We start from the raw sequence: 22,047 nt of genomic DNA on the forward strand, positions 1-22,047 counted from the left end.
TAAATTCCCGCAACAGTTCATCATCCGGGTTTAAAGGTTTCGCAGCGTTTGTTTATGTCCTCGTTTCCAGCACCAAAACAAACATTCATCAAATCTATAACAACATCCTCCAGACAATGTTAGGGTCAGAGCAGCACACACACACACACACACACACACACACACACACACACACACACACACACACACACACACACACACACACACACACACACACACACACACACACACACACACACACACACACACACACACACACACACACACACACACACACACACACACACACACACACACACACACACACACACACACACACACACACACACACACACACACACACACACACACACACACACACACACACACACACACACACACACACACACACACACACACACACACACACACACACACACACACACACACACACACACACACACACACACACACACACACACACACACACACACACACACACACACACACACACACACACACACACACACACACACACACACACACACACACACACACACACACACACACACACACACACACACACACACACACACACACACACACACACACACACACACACACACACACACACACACACACACACACACACACACACACACACACACACACACACACACACACACACACACACACACACACACACACACACACACACACACACACACACACACACACACACACACACACACACACACTGGCACTAAGAGATCAATAAGTGAGAGGGAGGAATGGATGGAAGTGTTAATTGTTAATTTCAGTTCTGATGGTTTTGTCATTTTCACATCTTCATTTCTCTTGCCACTTAATTGTTTGAATTAAAATGGATGGTAGTCATTTGCTGCAATGATAACGTTAATGTCGCCTCCAGTGAACAAGTTTTCTTATGCTTTGGGTGTTTGAATGATCCACCGGGCTTTTATAATTACTCTGCACCTGTGTTTTGAAGTACCTACAAGTTGCACGTGAACTTCGGCACGGTTTTAAACTTCTCTTGGGCAGCGTTTTCGGCAGAGATGAACCGCAGATCCCCAGAGTCCCAAGTACAGAGTTATGCGTGGTGATAGTTTTTATTGCCTTGGAATACAAAATTTCGCACAATGGTAGACCTCCACCCGGACCAGGTTTAGACCATGGTTGGGACCTCCGAAGGTTACTCCCCGCGGGGAGGCTACGGGGTTCTTAGACAACCCAGTTATACACAGCAATAGTTCCCTCTCTAGGTAAATTAATTTTTGCACAGTGATAGACCGCCTGAACGAGGTTTCGGGCTAGGAGGGAGTCCCCATACCCCACTGGGATGGACAGCCCCCGAGAGGGAAGGCAACACCTGCATATATATATATATATATATATATATATATATATATATATATATATATATATATATATATATATATATATATATTTTTTTTTTTTTTTTTTTTTTTCCCTAAAAAACGAAATTTGGCACGGTGGTAGACCATCCAGACCTGCTTTTAGTCAGAGTAAGACCCCGTGGGTCGTCCTTCCCAGGAAAATAATTACTTTTTTCCACTTACAGCATTCCTTAGGTGGGTGCAGCCGACATCTGTGTTCTTTGTCTTGCTATTCTTGCTATGACCGAATGATTTTATTCAATTTTGGAAAGGAGTCTGTCAGTGAAGGAGTCAATGATGACTATATCTTACCACACCGGTTCGGAGTGTCGTTTGGATGTAGAAGGAGTAATAGAATAAAGACGTCGACAATGAAGTAATTATGTCGTAGGTAACCCTTTCAGTACATTACAAATTTCTCATACTACAATAAGACAATATTGTGAAATCAAAATAACACTTCTTCCTTATTACCTCCCCTCCCCATCGCAGTTTTCCACCCGTATATGTGACGGAATGATGAGGCACTCAGAATCACAGATCACACAGTTTTACGGCCCATTATAGGTAGCGGGGCTCTAATACTAACAATATAACAATCCAGTTTATAAGATGTATGAAAATTAAAGTATCAACCATTGCTAAAAATCAGAGGAACTAGATTGAAGCAGTATAAACACACGTAACTCATCCCAATAGATATTCTTCTTTTTTATGGCGTGTTTTGTGTAGTGCATAATGGAGTCCTGGCATTTCCTTTTAAAGTAAATCTTAAAAATACGTTACCTCATAACTGAACTTGGTGGAAATAAACAGAAATGCAGAAAAAGTTATACATTTATATTACCTCGACTTATTCCTATGGTCAAGGGCACTGTGCTGTCCCTACGTCTTCATATATATATATATATATATATATATATATATATATATATTATTTATTTATTTATCATGTGTATTTTGCCTTCGTGTCCCTTATTTTTGAAAGCGTTTGTGGTAGGGAGCACCGAAGGTTTCTATGTATTATTCAACTTTGGAGGGTTTCTTGGTAGTGAAGGGATTCATGAAGGCTCTAATTAAACCATTCCTGTTTACTGATTTTTGAAAGCCTCTATCTGTGGTTGGTAATTATAAACATTTCTGTATATTATTCAGCTTAGGAAAATTTCTTACCATACTATATTTACCCATACCTGGGCTAATTTTCATCTTTTTGCAGCTTCATTTACGTAGCTCAAGTGGTAGGACAAGATAATGCTATGATCCTACATTCTATTGGTAGCACCTCTTCGTGACTAACATCATTTTCTCTTGTTGATATACTGTTTCAGTATCCAGGATGGAGTGACGGCAATATTAGGCCAAGTTAGAGTAAAAAGGGTATGCTGAGGACGTTTATGAAGTCGCTGACTAAACCCTTCTGTTAAAAGCCCCTGTTGTGAATAAACCCTGAAGAGAATAACGCGAAGCAAGACTCAGGCAAGGAAACACACGTAAACTACAATCGGTCTAAATTCCGTATTCTAAGTGGCACGGGAAATTTCGTGACACCTCTTCCTTAGCTATTTTTATTTATTTATTTTTTTTTTTTTTCATTTCTCACCTTAACGTCCTCTAGTATATTATATCACGTTAGTATCGACAAAGTTTCCATCAGTAACATACAAGAGGATATCGAGGGGGATGCGATGGCTCAATCGGTAGAGAGGTGGCCTGCAGTTCTAACGGACCCGGGTTCAAATCCCGCTGGGGCAGGGAACAGTTTAAGGATTTGAATTTAATAAATATCAGACTTTACTGATCTACCAGAAGACCAGCCGACATGTCGTAAAAATACCCCCACTATTACCAATACACCAGTCCTGTATGAGACAGCCTTAGCATGTATTCAGTATGGACGGTGGGTGTTAGCGCCGAAGTGGTGACATGTAGAGGTGTGCAGTACGTAGGAGGACTACTGGGCCTTGAAAGCAGGCTGTGAAGCCTATGCCCAGAGTCAGTCACATAAAAAAAAAATAATGAGCACAGTAAATCGCTTAGATAAAGGTGCTAAGAGGCTGCAGTTCGAATGTTGCCGCGAAACCAAACACTTGTCCCTGTCCTCTCACCTTGACCATCGACTGATTGTTCTCAAACTCGAATTACGTCATCCTTGCCTGTCCTTTAACCCTTCCTCTTAGATTATTTCATGATTACCCTCGTTCCATGTCTTGACCCTTGAACTATTGTTCTCGGAATAACTTAATCCTTGGCTGATCTTCCACCTTTCCACCAAATTTTGTCCAAGCCAAATCCAAGCGATTTCACTAACAAGGCCAAACCTTTGACCTTCCTCAGTGACCTTTACTTTTGACTGAATAACTTCATCCTTTACTGAACTTCAACCCATCCATTGTGTTTTATCTAAGTATCGATGAATATGTTAGGTTCTCACGATGGAAGTGGCTAGGACATGTTTATAGGAGACAGGGAATAGTACGAGGTACACCAGGGTGGGTAGCACTTGGTAGGAGAGGTAGAGGAAGGCCAAAAGAGACGTGGGTGAGGACAATGAGACGGGAAGCTGGAGATGAGTGTTGGGGAGATCTTGAGGAGTTAGCACAAGATAGGATGTGGTGGTGTGTGTTCATCGAGGCCCTATGCATCCCCGAGGGTGCCACAGGAAATGATTGATTGATTGATTGAATAAAAACTGCTTGAGTGATCTTCTCCATGATCTGTAAACTTTTTCAACCAAAATTATAAGAATCATTCCACTTGGAGAATGAAACTCCATTCTGAAGAAACCAAGGTAATCGGTTATGCCATTTTAGAGAAAGGCCGATCTACGAAAGACGAAACAAGAAGCATAAAGAAGAGCGTAGAAGAATATTGAGCAATTGACGGATTAGAGGATTGTTTTATCGCTTTTAAGTTAAGTCTTTGTTAATTAAGGGATGGTTCTGAGTATAGAAAAGTTCAACGACCAAATTTAGATGCCTATTAAAACTTAAAACCTGTGTGTGTGTGTGAAAATTACGAAAGATTTTGTTTTCTGAAGCTAATGAGCGTGTTGGCGCCATCCGTGGATAGAATGCCTACTATACCGAAGTTCTGATAAATATTGCTACGCATCTTTATATACAGATAGATAGATAGATAGATAGATAGGTAGACAGATAGATATATACACTCCAACCGCTCAGCGATTATATAATCCAGTTTTAGATACAGGTACAAATGTGACAAGGTGAGAATTTGGTGTATATTGATGTGACTAGAATTAATATTTAATGCTATTTATAAGTTTTATTCTGCTGCCAGATTTTTTTTTTTTTTTCAGCTTTTTAACTACGATAACATATTCTCTTCCAGCGGCCACAATGCAGTTCTGTTTTATGCCTGAGGTAGCCTGAGTATATTAAACCAATTGACATAAGTTATCTTTCTTCTCTTCTTGTTCTTCTTGGACGATTTCATTTTAAAGGCTTCTCGTAGCGAAGGGTTTATTGAAGGCTGTATCTAACAAAGCTTCTCGCACAATTGAGTAAAATCGTCTGGAATAACAGAAACAAAATAAAAAGCGCGTCACTGGACAGATGGGGCAACTCTCATTCAAATCAAGACGTCTTTTTCCATACCATTCTTCATACGTTCCTAGGATCGCCTAACCCAGTCCCTCCCACAGGTACAAAGACGACGAAGTGAGAAGGGGGTGTATTTTGAGGTGGCCAGACGGACAGACCAGCGCCTCAAGACACGAACATATGTGAGTAACAATATTAGTCATCCTCCTTCATGGACTTTGCTACCTTGTTTGAGTAATTATTTTTATTGTTATTATTGTTATTCTTATTCTTATTTTATTCTTATCATTCTTCTTCTTCTTATTATTATTATTAGTATTATTATTATTATTATTATTATTATTATTATTATTATTTTTAGTTATTATTATTATAGTTACAACAACAAAAACAACAACAACAACAACTACAACTATTACTACTTCTACTACTACTACTACTACTACTACTACTACTGCTACTGCTACTACTACTTCTGCTACTACTACTACTACTACTACTACTACTACTACTACTACTACTGTTGCTGCTGTTGTTGTTGTTATCTTATTATTGTTATTATAATTATTATTATTATTATTATTAGTAGTAGTAGTAGTAGTAGTAGTAGTAGTAGTAGTAGTAGTAGTTGTAGCAGTAGTAGTAGTAGTAATATTTATTGCATTTTATTCATGTTATCATTATTTTCTGCCTTCTTATTTCTCTCTTCGTTCATCTTATGTTCTTCATTTATTTGCAGCTCGCCTTCATTATATTCCTCTATTTCTTCTTCTTCACGATTATTATCATGTATTTTTACTTAGTAGTAGTAGTAGTAGTAGTAGTAGTAGTAGTAACAGTAGCAGCAGTAGTAGCAGTAATACCGGTAGTGGTGATTACTCCTAATTGTCTTTTTTTTCGGTCTCTTCCTTTCCATTCCTTTCTTCATCATCATCATCATCATCATCTTCTTCTTCTTCTTTTTCTTCTTCTTCTTCTTCTTCCTTCTTCTCTTCCTCTTTTTTTTTCTCTTTTTCTTCTTACATGAACTTCTTAAACATTTTATCATTCCTCTCTCATGTATCTATCAATCCTTCTTGAAGTATTATCTTCATTTCCGCCATCATCTCAAAGTTTTACCAATACCTTTTTCTATCTTCCTCTTTCCATCATCCTTATGTATCTTTATCAGCCTCTGTCTATCACTCTGTCTATATAGTAAAATGTGTGTGTGTGTGTGTGTGTGTGTGTGTGTGTGTGTGTGTGTGTGTGTGTGTGTGTGTGTGTGTGTTCTTCATTTGTTTTTTCTTCTTCATCTACATTCATTTTCATAGTTGTCTTGCCACAGTACAGGTTCTTTGAGGTCAGGACTGGAATTTCGTCAGTGATCTATAGTTTTAAATCAATGTGTGTTTGTCAGTCGAGTTTAATTTTAGTTTCTAAACAAAAATCCTTCCTTTTTTATTTTTCAGTTACAAGGCAGGTTTTGCCCTGGAGGTAATACCATTTTCCTAATATATTCTTCGGTACTCCAAACGATTATATTCATCTTTGGGGTGGCTTTTTGAGTTGAAAGGGTGAATTGAAGTGAATTATGAAATATTACGTGGCACCGCTACTACACAATTATATGACGCTGAGATGTCTAAAAAACTATAAAATAAAACAGAAATAAATCAAGCCAGGACATATTAGAATATAAAAACTGGCAAACGTGAGTACCATAAAAACAGTAAACTATAATTGGTGGAGGTTACTTGCCTCCTACAGAAAATAAAAAAAAAACATCACCTGGATTGAAACAGGTTACTCGAGACAGGTGTTAAATATTCCGGAAGTATTCATTTACCCTGCCATTTAAAGGGGTCCCTCAAAAGTTGAAGAAAATAATCTGCTAATATGCTGGTTTTTACTCCAACTTGGCCCAGATTTTCCTCCTTTTGCAACTTATTTCAAGTAGGTCAGACGCAGAAAAAGACTTTGCTTTGGCTCCACACCCCTTTCATAGGTTTTTTTTTTTTTTTTTTTTTTTCGCTTGAAGCACGATATTCTAGTGTTAAGCTATTATACAGTCCAGATTTCATGATGGATGGATGGCAGTTTTAGGTCAGGTTATCGTAAAAACAGTACAGCTGAATGAAATAGGGAAACAGAGGAGAATGAAAGGCTTTCTTGGTTATTTACGAGTGTCAGTGCCGGTTCACACAGTTTGGAAGCACTGTGTTCAAATATGGTGACTAAAGCACCTCGAAACTCAATCGTATAGGCTATAGTCCTTTCACCATAGCTTGGCCCAGATTTTCGTCCTTTTCAGAACCTATTTCACACAAGTTAGTGGGAAAATATGGCAATACGTCGGCCTCACATCCTTTCCAAAGCCCTTATTCGTGACTAGCATCATATTCTAGCACTTTATCTGTTTCTGCCACTCAAAATTCAACGTGGATAGATGGTAATTCAGGACGCAGTGTAAAAATAGTATAACGAACCGAACCACTCTCCTTGCTCGAAGATAATGTTTTAGCGATCTAATTCCTGGATTAGTTGTTCATTTTCGAAGCATATCACTTGAGCACGTCCCTCTGCTTCACCTCAGTTTTTTTGTTACTCAATATATTTTCATTTTCCAAACAATTTTATTTACTGTCAAGGTAGTAAGCGAATTAGCAGTTATATAAAAATGTTTTGTTTTCTGTTCCATTTATTTTTACTTACCGTTGAAAATGTAATTCATTCTTGGTATGGCGCCGTTCTGAACGTCCTGAGACACTCGCAGAAGCAGGTGTTCTTGTCAACCGCACCCGTCTTGGACGACAGGTCACAACACCGAATCTCTCACCAACACACAGGCTCTCATTCTCAGTGGTAGGAAACTCCCTAACACCTCTTCCTTACCAATTTATTTTTGGATACGGCTGGCTAATATCGTTCTGTACGTTATTTATGCAGAGTATGATGATATTAGAATGAATTAAGCGACCCAGTAGAGGACGGGAAGGTGTAACAAGCAAAATAAGTCGCTTAGAAAGAGATGTTAGGGAGCTTCCTTATCCTACGGGAATACAGAACAGTGTGAAACTGGTAACGGAACTGTATTATTCGATGAAGGACTCACTGAAACAGGATGGAAAGAGATATTAACATGAATATAGAGTGATCTCGCTTTGAACGGATCTTGACTTTGGCTCTCAGTTTTCGTGTTTTTTTTTTCTTGGAGGGAACAATTTGCGCGCTGCTGTCCTTTGGTTCCTTCTTCTTTGCATTAAAAAAAAAATCCCGTGTCACTACTGATGGGTGATGGAATCGTCATCTTCCTTATGTGATCAAAAAACGAAAGTGTTAGGATGAAAGACGCGAGTATCATACTAATGGAATGGGAGAGGAGGTCCAAATGAACACTAAACGAATTTCTCTCTCTCTCTCTCTCTCTCTCTCTCTCTCTCTATCTATCTATCTATCTATTTGTATCTATTTCTGCCTATCTATCCATATCTGTATCTGTCTATATATTTATCTTCAATTCGTTTATTCTGTTTCTTCATTTTTCACCCTTATTATTTAGTTTTTTCTTCTCCTCTCCTCTTTTTTCTTTCTTCAGCTCACCTCATTTCTCTTGCCTTCTTTTCTCTTCTCCTATTCTTTCCTCTTCTTTTCTCTCTTCTCCCATCCTTTCCTCTTCACATGTTAAATATGTAAACCCATCTCTTTTCGCTTCGTCTCTTTTCTCTTCTATCTTTTCCTCTTCTTTTCTCTCCTCTCCTCTCACTCCTCCTCTGCTCTGCTCTGCTCTGCTCTCCTCTCCTCTCCTTCTTTCCTTTTTTCTCCAGTCTCATTATATCTAACTAGAGCGTTCTTTTTCATTATAAATTTTCTTTCACGTATCAGGTTTTGTGAAGGATGCTCCCACTGCAATTTTCTTGTCTTTCAAAAAATCATCAGTTAAAGATAGACTGGCCTCTTCATGAAAGCCACGAAAAGGAACTCATTTATTTATACATTTATTTGTTTATTTATTTATTCACTCACTCACTCATTCTTTCATTCATTCATTCATTCACTCGTTTATTTTTTTTAATGTCGTCTAACTTAACCTAACTTATCCTAGCTTCTCTAAACTCTGTCATGGTTGAGCAGCTCTAAGTATTCCGTTCCATCTAATGCCAACCGATTCTATTCAGATTAGCCTGGGAGTGTTAATATTGCCTCCACCATCCCTCTCATGGCCAGGGCGATTCTAGCATCTAATTCCTTTTAATGACAGACGATTTTATTCAGCTGAGTGAGTCATTGGAGGCCAAAAGGGTAACTTATCCTAACCTGTCAAACTTGCTTCAATATGATTTGTGTGTGTGTGTGTGTGTGTGTGTGTGTGTGTGTGTGTGTGTGTGTGTGTGTGTGTGTGTGTGTGTGTGTGTGTGTGTGTGTGTGTGTGTGTGTGTGTGTGTGTGTGTGTGTGTGTGTGTGTGTGTGTGTGTGTGTGTGTGTGTGTGTGTGTGTGTGTGTGTGTGTGTGTGTGTGTGTGTGTGTGTGTGTGTGTGTGTGTGTGTGTGTGTGTGTGTGTGTGTGTGTGTGTGTGTGTGTGTGTGTGTGTGTGTGTGTGTGTGTGTGTGTGTGTGTGTGTGTGTGTGTGTGTGTGTGTGTGTGTGTGTGTGTGTGTGTGTGTGTGTGTGTGTGTGTGTGTGTGTTGTGTGTTTAGGGATTTGTTCTGCTACCAAGCGATCTTTTACCTAGGAAATACCCTCACGTATGAACCCTTCCAGTTCAGTGACACATTTCTTTTTTTTCTCTCTCTCTCTTCTTCCTATCCACAGACAATCTTCTTCAGCTTAGGAAGGGTTAGTAGTTGTGATGGGGTTAATTATGACTACAGCCGACATCTCTAGGTTCAAAGGTCACCCATGATCTGAGTAACATTGCCTGGAAGTAGTAAGATCAAGTTAAAGACATGATCGGCGTGATAGGGTTCAAGATGATTATGACTACACAAACCTGTACACGTAGCAAGCTAACTAAATCTACTTAAACATATCTAGCAAATCCTAAGCTTAACGAAACTCACTTAAACCTTACTTAAATTACCATAGGAAATTTAGTTTACTGAGTCTCGGAGGTTGAGGTCTGCAACCGGATGTGGCTTGATGGGTTACGTCTGGTTTACGTAAGAGGGGTGGTTGGGTTTGAGGTTACCCTGCTGTTATCAGTCTGTCTCACTGCTTCACCTAGTCTTTCACTCTCTCACTTTATCTCTAATTTTCTCACACAGGTACAACATCGGCATCATCATCACCTACCTTCTGCTAATGCTGGTGATATTAACCTGCTACTTATCTCAGTTTTGCCTAATCTTTCTCCTCCATTATCTCACTTATCACTAATTTTCACACACAACTACATCATTATCATCTCTCACTTTATCTCTACTATTCTCACACAGCACAACATCGTCTTCTTCATCACCACCTACCTCCTGCCAATGCTGGTGATGTTAGCCTGCTACTTATCCAGTCTTACCTACTCTTTCTCCTCAATTCTCTCACTTTATCTCTCATTTTCTCACGCAACTACAAGATTGTCTTCTCTCTCACTCTCTAATTTTCTGCCACAGCTACAACATCGTCTTCTTCATCACCACTTACCTCCTGCCAATGCTGGTGATGTTAGTGTGCTACTACATGATCGGCCGAGAGTTGTGGGGCAGTCGCACGATAGGGGAGCTCACTGACAGGCAGGTCACCAGTATACGCTCGAAACGAAGGGTGAGTGTTAGCCTTGTCTTATTAATTTACTCTGTCGTATTTCTCTCTCTTAGTGCTGGAGAGGGACGGCTTCTCGTGGTGGCACTGATATAACCGGTTGGCTCCATTGCCCGCCTATATTTTCGTCCCTCATCTTGTTTGACCCATTTTTTCTCTTTGTTTGTACTGGACGCCTTCTCATGGTGGCACAAATATAACTGGTCGTTGGATCTGCCCAGTTATACAAACGTCCCTCAGCTCCCTCGCTATCCCCCCGAAAGGAGGATGGTGGACTGCAGGAGGAGGACAACTTCAGCCTTCAGTCCACCGGGTTCAAGTACAGATGAGCCTGGGATTGCAACAGCTGATATCTATTACTCTTATTTGATTCCTTTTCTGACGGTGTGATTTGTATTTGCTAAGCTAAAATTGTAGGCTAAGCTATAACTGTAGGCTGTATATCTTTAATTTGTGATGGACGGAGATTGTGTATTCACCCGTGTCTGTTTGGTTGTGTACGAGAATTTCTTAAGACGTTGTTATCGGATTACAATGAAATAAGGTGGCTAGGTGGGCAGTGTGTCAAGGAAGAACTGATAAGATTTTGAGGCGGATCCTGATCAAGATACTAGATTAAATCATGAAATATATTGGCACTTTGGGGAGGCATACGCTCGCTAAACCCGTGTAATAGGGCAGAGTAAGACCGTAGAGTTAACTGAGTATGTAAGACCGTGAAAGCATTTGTCTGGTGGGAAGGAGGAATTACAACAATGAATCATTAAATTTTTTGGCGTTGGCGTAGGTATGCATTCTCTGAGTGCATTCTAGTTTTGTTTGTAATCCACTGGAGAGTTCCTGGAAAGACAATGAACTAGTATAAGCTGACAGGAGGGTGAGTGCGATCTTTATTCGGTTATGTGACTGTGATATATTAACTTTAGCTTGGTCTGAAACTGAAGTCTCTCCTACCCGAATCATGATTTGTTGCAGAAGAATAGCACTAAAAATTTTATGCAAGTCAAAAAGACGTGCTATGGAAGAAGGTACAGAGTTGTTGCAATGTGTTTTTCTCCCACTTAGCTGCATGAAATAAGTTGCAAAAGGAAAGACAAATCTGGGCCAAGTTAAGTGAATGGACTACAATCTTTGTTGTATTGTTTGTCTGACAATTTTTGCCGTGTCTTGTGTAACTTTTCTCTTTCTGTCTTTAGAGTACTCGCTGTTTGTGTCTGTTGTTGTCGTTGTTGTTGTCATTATTGTTGTTGTTGATGATGTTTTTGCTGCTGCTGTTATTGTTGTTGTTGTTGTTGTTACACAGAGGAGCGTGAGGGATAAACATCTCATTAGTATACGATCTAAGAATCGTGTGAATCCTGTCCTTGTTCTATCATAGTTTTAGGTTATGTCCTTGTCATAAATCTTTTATCTGTTGTTTTGTTTGTTGCTCTTGATGTTATTGTTGCACAGAGGAACTTGAATAGTAGAGATGTTAGCAATATACGCTCGTAAAGGAAGGTGATTACTATCCTTGTAGTATTTCTCAGGTCGCCTCCACACTTGTGCTCAAACATATGTTGGCAACACAGCTGGCAACATGTTCGGGAACATGGTTGCAGCAGTATTTGGACAGATGTATGCAAACATGTTTTAGTTCAGCTTCAGACACCGGCAGCAGAGGCGTTGGGATAAGTGTGTCCATACGAGTCAGCTGAGACTTCATCATGATGTTGCCAACATGATCTGGACGCTGTTGCTTCCATGTTTGCAGCGTGTTCATTACTGTGTTGCTTACATGTTGCCAACACTTGTTTGAGCACACGTGTGGACGCTGCCTGAGACTATTTCCGTGTGTGTGTGTGTGTGTGTGTGTGTGTGTGTGTGTGTGTGTGTGTGTGTGTGTGTGTGTGTGTGTGTGTGTGTGTGTGTGTGTGTGTGTGTGTGTGTGTGTGTGTGTGCGCGCAAGGAAGAAGAAACCAGAGGCCAAAAGCCAGCAAGATTGTTCGTTCCAAGAAAAAACAAAACAAAATTACGGAGTCAAATAACGGAGAGCCAAATTCAGTTGTATATTTACTGTTCTTGTGTGTATGGAAGCTGATGAGGCTAGGGAACTGACAAGAGGTCGAGCTGCCTTGATCAATTTAGCGAGGAGAAATGTTTGACCAGGATTTAGCACCTCCTTTTCATTTGGTAATAATTGGATCGGCTATCGCACAGGTGGACAAGAAGCTACCTGTGGAATAATTTGTACTTACCTGATGGCGCCAAGAAACTGGGGGCTTGAATGGCGTGTGAATAGGAGTGAATTGGGAAATCGCTGGTTAATATCTCATCATATCAAGTTTTTTCTACATCTGGATTCTACTTCACCCCTTCCTTGGGTGGTAACGGAGGTCTGGATGATGATGATGATGATGACGGTGATGACGATGGTGATAATGATGATGGTGATGATGATGATGGTGATGATGATGATGGTGATGATGGCGGTGGTGATGATGATGGTGGTGGTGATGATGATGATGATGATGATGATGATGGTGATGATGATGATGGTGGTGATGATGATGATGATGATTATGATAAGTATTTTTTTTTTATATGTATGCCACTGATGTAGGTGTTATCGCACGCTGGACTTTGAAGGATACTGTACTGTAAATATCTAATCCAGAGTTGAATGAGTTATAGGAGCTTGAATATTGATAGTATGAGCCTGCTTTGTAATACAGTGGGACTAAGAGCGCAAAGAGTGCATACCTCTGACAAGGCATCATTATCCCCGTTGATGTTTTTCTTGACCTTGACCTTGACCTTTGATGTTTTTAGCCCAAAATTCAGTCAGTTTTCATGCGATGGTCCTCAGCCCTTATTCCATTCTGATGTAACTCCCTAAGGTAGTTTCCATAACGTTATTGACAAAAGGACAAACACACCAATCAAGAGGCAAACCAAGCAAAAAAAAAAAATTGTGAAGGTACGAGTAAATATTTAGAATTACAAAGGAAGAAGTGGAAGTGTGTGCAGTTAGGAGAGAGAGAGAGAGAGAGAGAGAGAGAGAGAGAGAGAGAGAGAGAGAGAGAGAGAACTAGATCAAACTGTAAGAAAAGTGGGAAGCCTTTTTCAATACTGCAGTGGGCTATTTCCACCATGCTTAAGTACGTTCCCTTAAAGCTAATGGAAGTGTCACTATTTTTCAGACTTTCTCAAAAGTAAATTTTGCATTCAATTTCTTCGTTACTGCAAAATTATTTCCAGCATTATTATTATTATTATTATTATTATTATTATTATTATTATCATTATTATTATTATTATCATTTTTAATAATAATAATAATATTATTATTATTGCTGTTGTTGTTGTTGTTGTTGTTGTTGTTGTTGTTGTTGTTGTTGATGTTTTATAATTTTTCTTGGTTCTTAGTTTAATTCTACAGGAATTGATTAATAATATTTAGATTCTTTAGTGTTGGGTTAATTAAAATCTGACTTCATTTTAGTGATCAGATTCCTCTGCCTATGCTCATTTTTCATTTTACTGCAGACGACGACAGGCTTCTCCCAAGCTAAATATAATTCGTTATTGGTAATAAGAATAATGTAGTAACGATACCTGATTGTGGACGTCATTAGTAGAAGTGCGATTAAACGAGTTTATTTTTCATCAAGCAAAGGATAAGAGAAATGAATGTAAGCTTCCATTCCCAAGATAATAATCGTATTGCGCACAGCACACTCAGATGGCTACTGGTCATGGAAGCAATAACCATTCCAGGGAAATGCACAGAAGTATTGTCTACGAGCCTCCCAATACGTAGCAACAAAATGCCACGGACGTCGCTTCCTGGGAGGGTCGGCAGCCCTCACTCTATCTATCCATCTATATACCTAGGCTGCTTCTCCCAAGGAAAGGGAGGTAGCCGAGACAGGACGACACACTCCCCATTTACTCATCCATTCAAACACATTCATTCGCATCTTATCCCCAAAGGGGAGAACGGACAGATCCCCACCGCAGCCCTCACGGGAACAATAAAACAGGTTAATGAAACACGATTTGTGATCAGGAGAGCGCAAAGGAGAAAATATATTAACAGAGTCAGCAGAAGGATAACTGTAAGAAGCTAAAAAAAAAAAATGCTGCTTCTCTCCGAGGCGGTCAGGAATACTGATGGTGTGCTGTACAAGCTGCTCTAGGTCATTTGTGATAGAAAAGATAAAGGCTTGTTCACTAGTCAGATCAACAGAAAGGATAGAAACCCGGAGGTGATAGTGAACATTGCAATCACTAGTGTGGAAACATGTGACAGAGAAACTTGTGTATTTATACATACTGTATACGCTATATATATATATATATATATATATATATATATATATATATATATATATATATATATATATATATATATATATATATATATATATATATATATATATAATATTATATACTATATATATATATATATATATATATATATATATATATATATATATATATATATATATATATATATATATATATATATATATATATATATATAATGTGTGTGTGTGTGTGTGTGTGTGTGTGTGTGTGTGTGTGTGTGTGTGTGTGTGTGTGTGTGTCTGTGTTCCATACTGACAAGTGGATTCTACAGGGAGCTTAGGAAAAACATAGGTGAGAGGCTGGAGTTTATTCTCTAACGTATCGAACAGAGGCCTTTATCAAAGAGAATGCTACATTCGGACTGACGTGAGTTGCTTAAGTACCCGTGGAATCACCCCCTCTTGCTGGCTGTCCCCTGCCCCCACGACCTGACATGACTTCCCCTCCCCTCCTGATTGCTATTTACGCGCTCGGCCTCGCCCAGCACAGAAAGCCGTCACGATGGTTAGTTGTGCTGCCCTTGTTTGCACAAATGTGAGCTGTTTCCATTGCCCTCATTACACATTTACTTAAACCTTTGTGTATTATTTGTGCCTCCTTCCAACTGGACAAGTGGTTATTCTCATCAATGTGAACAACTAAAGAATTTGTTGTTCTGTGACACCTTACATCGTTCTTATGTTCATATAACCTCATATTAAGGCCCCGGGAGGATTCACCATAATATACGGTAGAACAGTTTCTGTAAGGCATTGTATAGACCTCACAGTTCTCGACGATACTCCTCTCCTCGTTTCTCATCTTCACGACATCACATTTTCTTTGCTGATGCTGTTACGATGCTTATCCCAGTTCCCCTGAAAAATTTCTCCAAACATGCCGACTCTGCGGAGTTTGGATCTGCTATGTACCTCGTCCTTTCCAGCTTACTATCCTTGCTTCTGCTTTTTGGGTTTATAGCTTTCTTTTTCAACCTCATTAATAGCCCCACTGGATAACTTAATTCTGTGAATCTGTCAATAATATAGATAAACTTCTTCCGGAAACACTGCTGCATATTCTCAACGCTTTAAGAAAAAATCCAATTATAAAACCCGCTTTTGTTATCAAACTGTGTGAAAATGGATGAATTCGTTAGTGTTTGAAAGACATTCTTGTAGAAATCGAGAAGAATAATTACTTGGTGCTGATACTAAAATTAACGAAAGACTATGATAGCGAAATAAACAGACTCATTACAATTGGATGGAAAGCTTTCTGTAAACATAGAGACATTGTGAAAAGTAGCTTGCCAATACGTATGAAACGAAAAGTATATAACGAATGTATAATTCCAGCAATGACGTACGGTTGTAAGACCTGGAAACTGATAAAATCGATGGAAAATTAACTAATCCGTTCTCAGAGGGCAATGGAAAACTCAGTGTTGGGATTAACTTTAAGAGAGAAGAAAAGATCAACTTGGGAGCGAGACAGCAGACTAAAGTCAAGGACATTATAGAAGTTATAGAAGAACAAAAAGGAAGGTGTGCAGGTCATGTAGTAAGAATAAGGGATAACCGTTGGAGCAAGAGGCTGACTAGCTGGACTTCATGAGATTGTAAGCATAGCAGAAAAAGGCCGGACAGGAGGTGAAGAGATGAGATAGAGAAGTTTGTAGGCAAAACGTGGCAGAGATTAGCTCAGTCAAGCAATCCGTGGAAAAGGTTGATCCTATCAGGTCCTATATTGGCATGACGACGATGATGCTAGCCAGTCGCTTGACCAGCCACAAATTTGCGGGAGCCCCTAGGAACCACGTGTGGCAGAAGGACTCTGCAAACATCACCAAGGAGGACCTTAAAAGGATTGCTGTCGTTCTGGCTAGCTGTAGCGGCAACGGCTGGCTCCCTATACTTGAGGCATTGTATAGCAAGGAGCTTAACCTTTCAATAAATGCCCAAGCCCAAGATTTACAAGCATTACCAAGCACGAGGAGATCTGCAACAAGCCAGAACATAGGCCCAACTGATGACTTCGGCGGCCACCGGAACCCAACAGCCAGTCAGAGAGCAGGAGCCTATTTCTCACCTCTGATTCACCACCCAGGTATCCTCACCGATCACTGCTAACCATTCCTACCAGGACTAAAACCCTAGTAAGATCTTCCCTTCTCTGAAGAAGGCTCTGGAGTGTCGAAATTACGGAATCCGAATTAAAACAACCATGCTCATTTTCTTTTTCTTTTTTTTTTATCAAGGCAAAGATGCACTTGACAGGATGTTGATGATCTGAATGCAACATGCCCGAATAACATCGTTGTATTTCAAATAATTATCGGTAATGTGAATCGAAACCTAGTAATTATCTGCAGTACAACGATGTTATTCGGACATGAAGCATTCAGCCAGTCATCGCAAATCTGTCAAGTGCATCTTCGCCTCTATTAAAAAAAAAAAAAAAAAAATTAGTAGGCATATACATCTTAGATAACACCACAAGAACCGAGGACATGGCCACCTACGGAGAAATCATTTCTACGCTTCAGAGAGAAGCAAAACGAGCCATCAGACAACGATAAAGCATACCCAGAAAAAGCTATGTAATGCAGAACTTGCAATCATGTTTGATACAGTACGTCTGCATATACCTCCTATATATATGTAGAGAGAGAGAGAGAGAGAGAGAGAGAGAGAGAAAGAGAGAGATCACCCAGGAAAATAATGAGTCGTTTACTCAATACTGTTAACCAAACAAAGCCAATACTGGAAATCGAAAGCACACCTATTTAACAAAACTCACGGGATTGAAAGAAACAGTATTTACAATGCACAAACTACACATAGCTGTCAGATGAGTAGCGAGATCACTCTCCTAGAAGCAGGACTATCACACTGCTGATATCACACAAGCAAAACACTGAACCAAGATACTTAGCCTTGGGTGGGCAGACCTAACCAGGAAGACAGTCGGGAGGTGAAAAAAGAAGCTGGTCAGGAGTTAAATCTCGAGGGCAAGTGACACTGAAGCTCCAGCTCTCCCTGTCACCAGCTTGCTATCCACTTTACAGCTCATCCTATTCAGTTAGCGCTGCAGTTTCCTTCCTAATGACGCTGCCGAAGAGAAAGCTAATGTTTCCCTTGATGTTTCTTTTAATGACGTTTGCCAGCAGTGGCTTTTCCTCTTATGAATTTTTTTATTCCTTGTCTCTTCATCGTAAGTGGTTAAAATGTTCATCGTAGCTGCATTGTAGTGGTTGAGTTGTACTGGCTGTCTAACTGATATTTAGGAACTACAGTGCATTTGATCTTAGTGCATTTGTTATTTCATCTCTGTTGATGGCAAGTGTTGTCAATTTTGAGGATTGATTTGACTAGCACCCAAGGAGACTCATTTCTTTCCCATAATCAAGACTTATTAAATTTTGTGCAACTGGGACTTAGGACTCAAGTTGTGGAACGCGTCCAGCCTCATCAGGGACAACAGAACGGCAGTAATGATGTTCCCCTAATAATAGCGACCCTCATCATGTCCCCTTCAGTAATATTTCCCTTAACTCATGCTTTTCTCCCGTCTGGTGTTCACAGGTTGTCAAAATGTTCATCGTGATTGTGGCGGTGTTCGGTATCTGCTGGCTGCCCCAACAAGCCTTCTTCCTGTACACGTTCCACGATGCTCGGGTGCTGGACACGGCACATATCCAGCACGTCTACCTCACACTCTACTGGCTGGCCATGGCGAATAGCATGATCAATCCGGTTATCTATTACTGGATGAATGCAAGGTAGGAAATGATGGCGATCTTAAAATTTGGGAAAAGAGGTCATTTATTATTATTTATTTAGTTTTTTAATTTGATTTAGTAATTTTATGACTGCATGAACACAAGGTAGAGCGTTTTTTTTTTTTTTATGAATATTTGGTTAGTAAAATGTGTAACTGGACTGGGAGTACAAAAAAAATAAAGATAACAGGAGACAGGAAATAAAGATAACAGGAGACATAGAAAATAAAGGTAATAGGAATCAGGAAATAGAGATAACAGGAGACATAGGAAATAAACATTACAGGAGAGAGGAAATAAAGATAACAGGAAACAGGAAATAAAGATAACAGAAGACAGGAAATAAAGATAACAGGAGACATAGGAAATAAAGATAACAGGAGACAGGAAATAAAGATAACAGGAGACAGGAAATAAAGATAACAGGAGACAGGAAATAAAGATAACAGGAGACAGGAAATAATGATAACAGGTGACAGGAAATAAAGTTAACAGGAGACAGGATTTATAGATAACAGGCGGGGTATTGGCCGAAAATAAGGCAATCTGTTTAAAATGAAAAATAAATCGGTAAATAAACGCACATAGATCTAACCAATATGTGTGTGAAAAAGATAAAGAAGAAAAAAAAATTCACTTTAAGATGTCTGCCCAAATTGGAAGAAATCTGTCAAATCTGCCTATCTTTCTATCTAGCTACCTGTCTTTCGAGCTATATTTTTTCTTTTTAAATAACAGAACAGAGGAAGGAAAAACAAATGAATAAAAAAAATAATCTGTGTCTATCTACATATCTTTTTATCTGCCTTTTTTTCTGTATCTCTCTGTCTTTATCTCTGAATGAATCAATTTTACATCTTTTGTTTTTATGAAAGGAAGAAAGAACCAAAGACCAGGGGACTGCAAATTTCTCTCTCCAAGAAAAAACAAAAAAATAACAGAAAGCCAAATTCAAGATCCATGCATTTCTATCTGTTTGTCTGTCTGTCTGTCTGTATATCTATCTCCCTATCATTCTTTTTCTTTCAGTCAAGCAGTTTGTCTTATATCTAACTGTCTATCTGTCTGCCATTCTGTCTGTTTCTGAAACAGCCAATCCATCAATCTATCTATCTTTCTATCTATTTATCTATCAGTCTATCGTCCAGTTTATATTATCCCATCAGAAGCGTAGAGACCAGTTACTAGGCTAAAATTCAGATGTTTAGGGTGAGAGTAGCCAGTCGTGCGTCCCTGAGCGGCACTATGGTAGCAGTATAACCCAGCAAACACCAATGGACGTTACCTCATACGGGCCACATCCAACTGGTACACCGAAACCCATTAGGCCACCAGGCGCCAAGGATAAAGAGATAAAGCCAGGAAAATATTAGGAGGGGAGGAGGAGGAGGAAAGCTGGAAAATGGAGAGAGAGAGAGAGAGAGAGAGAGAGAGAGAGAGAGAGAGAGAGAGAGTGAATATCAGCATATAAACATTGCACAAAAAGCGAGAGAGAGAGAGAGAGAGAGAGAGAGAGAGAGAGAGAGAGAGAGAAAGCAGTGTGAAAACATTGCACAAGAAGAGAGAGAGAGAGAGAGAGAGAGAGAGAGAGAGTTAGTGCAATTACGAGATGCATTTACATCGTCGCAAAGAATGGCCTGAGAAAAAGAAAACGAGGAAATGCAATTATTTTCATTTTTAACGAGCAAGGGAAGGAAAACAGTGAGAAAATACACTCTGTCTCTGTCTCTGTCTCTGTCTCTCTCTCTCTCTCTCTCTCTCTCTCTCTCTCTCTCTCTCTTTCATTGTATATATATGTCTGTATCTATCAGTCTGTCTTTCTATTTAGCTATCTGTGTATCTATCTATCCATCTGTCTACCTATATATATATATATATATATATATATATATACGGTATATCATTATCCATGTAGAAAGATAGATAGGTGGGCAGATAGACAGATACATAGATAGTTAGACAGATAAACAATTAATAGATAGATAAATGGATTGAGGATAGATGGATGGATGGACGGATGGATAGATAGATGGATAGATAGACAGACAGATAGGTAGGTAGGTATAACCCGCAGTTGACCCTTTCAGCGCAATGACATATTATATATTCATTCTTGCACCCTCCAGCCGATTTCTTTCAGCTTAGGGGAGACTAATATTTAGCGGATGTACAAATGACCTATAAAGGATCCCACCTCTTACCCACTCGCCCACAGTATTTTTACCAGCCCATTTATCCACTTATAGCCGGCTTCAGACTCCGTGATTTATCATGGAATTTATTGTTGTTACTTTGCTTTAAAAACCATTCATATTTTTGTCCTGCTGTAGATGATTTAAAGTAGCTCAATTAAAAAAAAAAAATTCTGCTCGACATTCTTCCCATTCCGCTTCCTCGTTGCCAGCATCATATTCTAGTGTAAGTCTCTTGTTTTATCTCAGTGACAGAAAAAACAGTACACCGAATCTACCTCTTCTCCACGGCACTTCTTCGTGACTTGCATCATACTCTAATGCTAATTTGTTGTTACAGCTTAGCGTTCAAGTTGGAGAAATGGCAACTTTGGGCTACTTTAAAAGGAGTATAGAGTACGTGAACGCTTGATTCCTCTGATATTCTTGGATACATTCACACCCTCTATCACCATATTCATAGCGCTTGATTCCTTGATACACTGATATATGGATTTAGTTTCCATATCTACGGCTACTGTATTGGCTATTGATTTTTATATTACTTTTCATTTATACAGACGATTTTTTTATATTTACATACACATGAATAAGTATTTATCTCCTTTGTTTTCCTCTGTTCTGTTGTTTTTCTTTTTGTTTTCATCTTGTTAGGCATCGCAGTCATTATAATTGCGATATTTATAAATGAAATAACTATCATTGCTGTACTCTGTCATCGATAAATTTTCCACCCTGTACCTGCCAGTTAATTTCACTTTGCTGTATTATAGGCTCGTATCTCAGTCGTTAAAGAAGCTCCCTAGCACCTCCTCCTTACCGATTTATTCTGGATACGGCTGACTAATATCGTTTTGTACATTATGAGGAGTATGGTGATATTAGAAAGATTCATGTGACACAGAGGAGGACGGCAAGGTGTAATAAACAAAATAAATGGCTTAGGAAGAGGTTTTAGGGAGCTTCATTAACCGACTCATTCCAGTTTGGCCTGAATGGTGAATAAAAAATATAAAAATGTAATTAAAAAAGAGATTCAGTTTA

The 22,047-nt window shown here is 39.2% G+C and overlaps 1 protein-coding gene across 1 annotated transcript in view; it reads left to right on the top strand.

Moving 5' to 3' along the window:
* Nucleotides 1-22,047, top strand: part of LOC145408102 (tachykinin-like peptides receptor 86C) — a 187,203-nt gene that overhangs the window by 146,914 nt on the left and 18,242 nt on the right. The window contains exons 5-7 of the mRNA XM_080278910.1: nt 5,065-5,145; nt 10,548-10,698; nt 18,615-18,811. Coding sequence (XP_080135036.1) covers nt 5,065-5,145; nt 10,548-10,698; nt 18,615-18,811 — 429 coding nt within the window. The remainder of the gene's footprint in view (nt 1-5,064; nt 5,146-10,547; nt 10,699-18,614; nt 18,812-22,047) is intronic.

The sequence above is a fragment of the Coenobita brevimanus genome, chromosome 75 (genome assembly GCF_032717465.1).
Source record: "Coenobita brevimanus isolate Jiangsu-jjx chromosome 75, ASM3271746v2, whole genome shotgun sequence".
In the NCBI taxonomy this organism is placed as follows: Eukaryota; Metazoa; Arthropoda; class Malacostraca; order Decapoda; family Coenobitidae; genus Coenobita; species Coenobita brevimanus.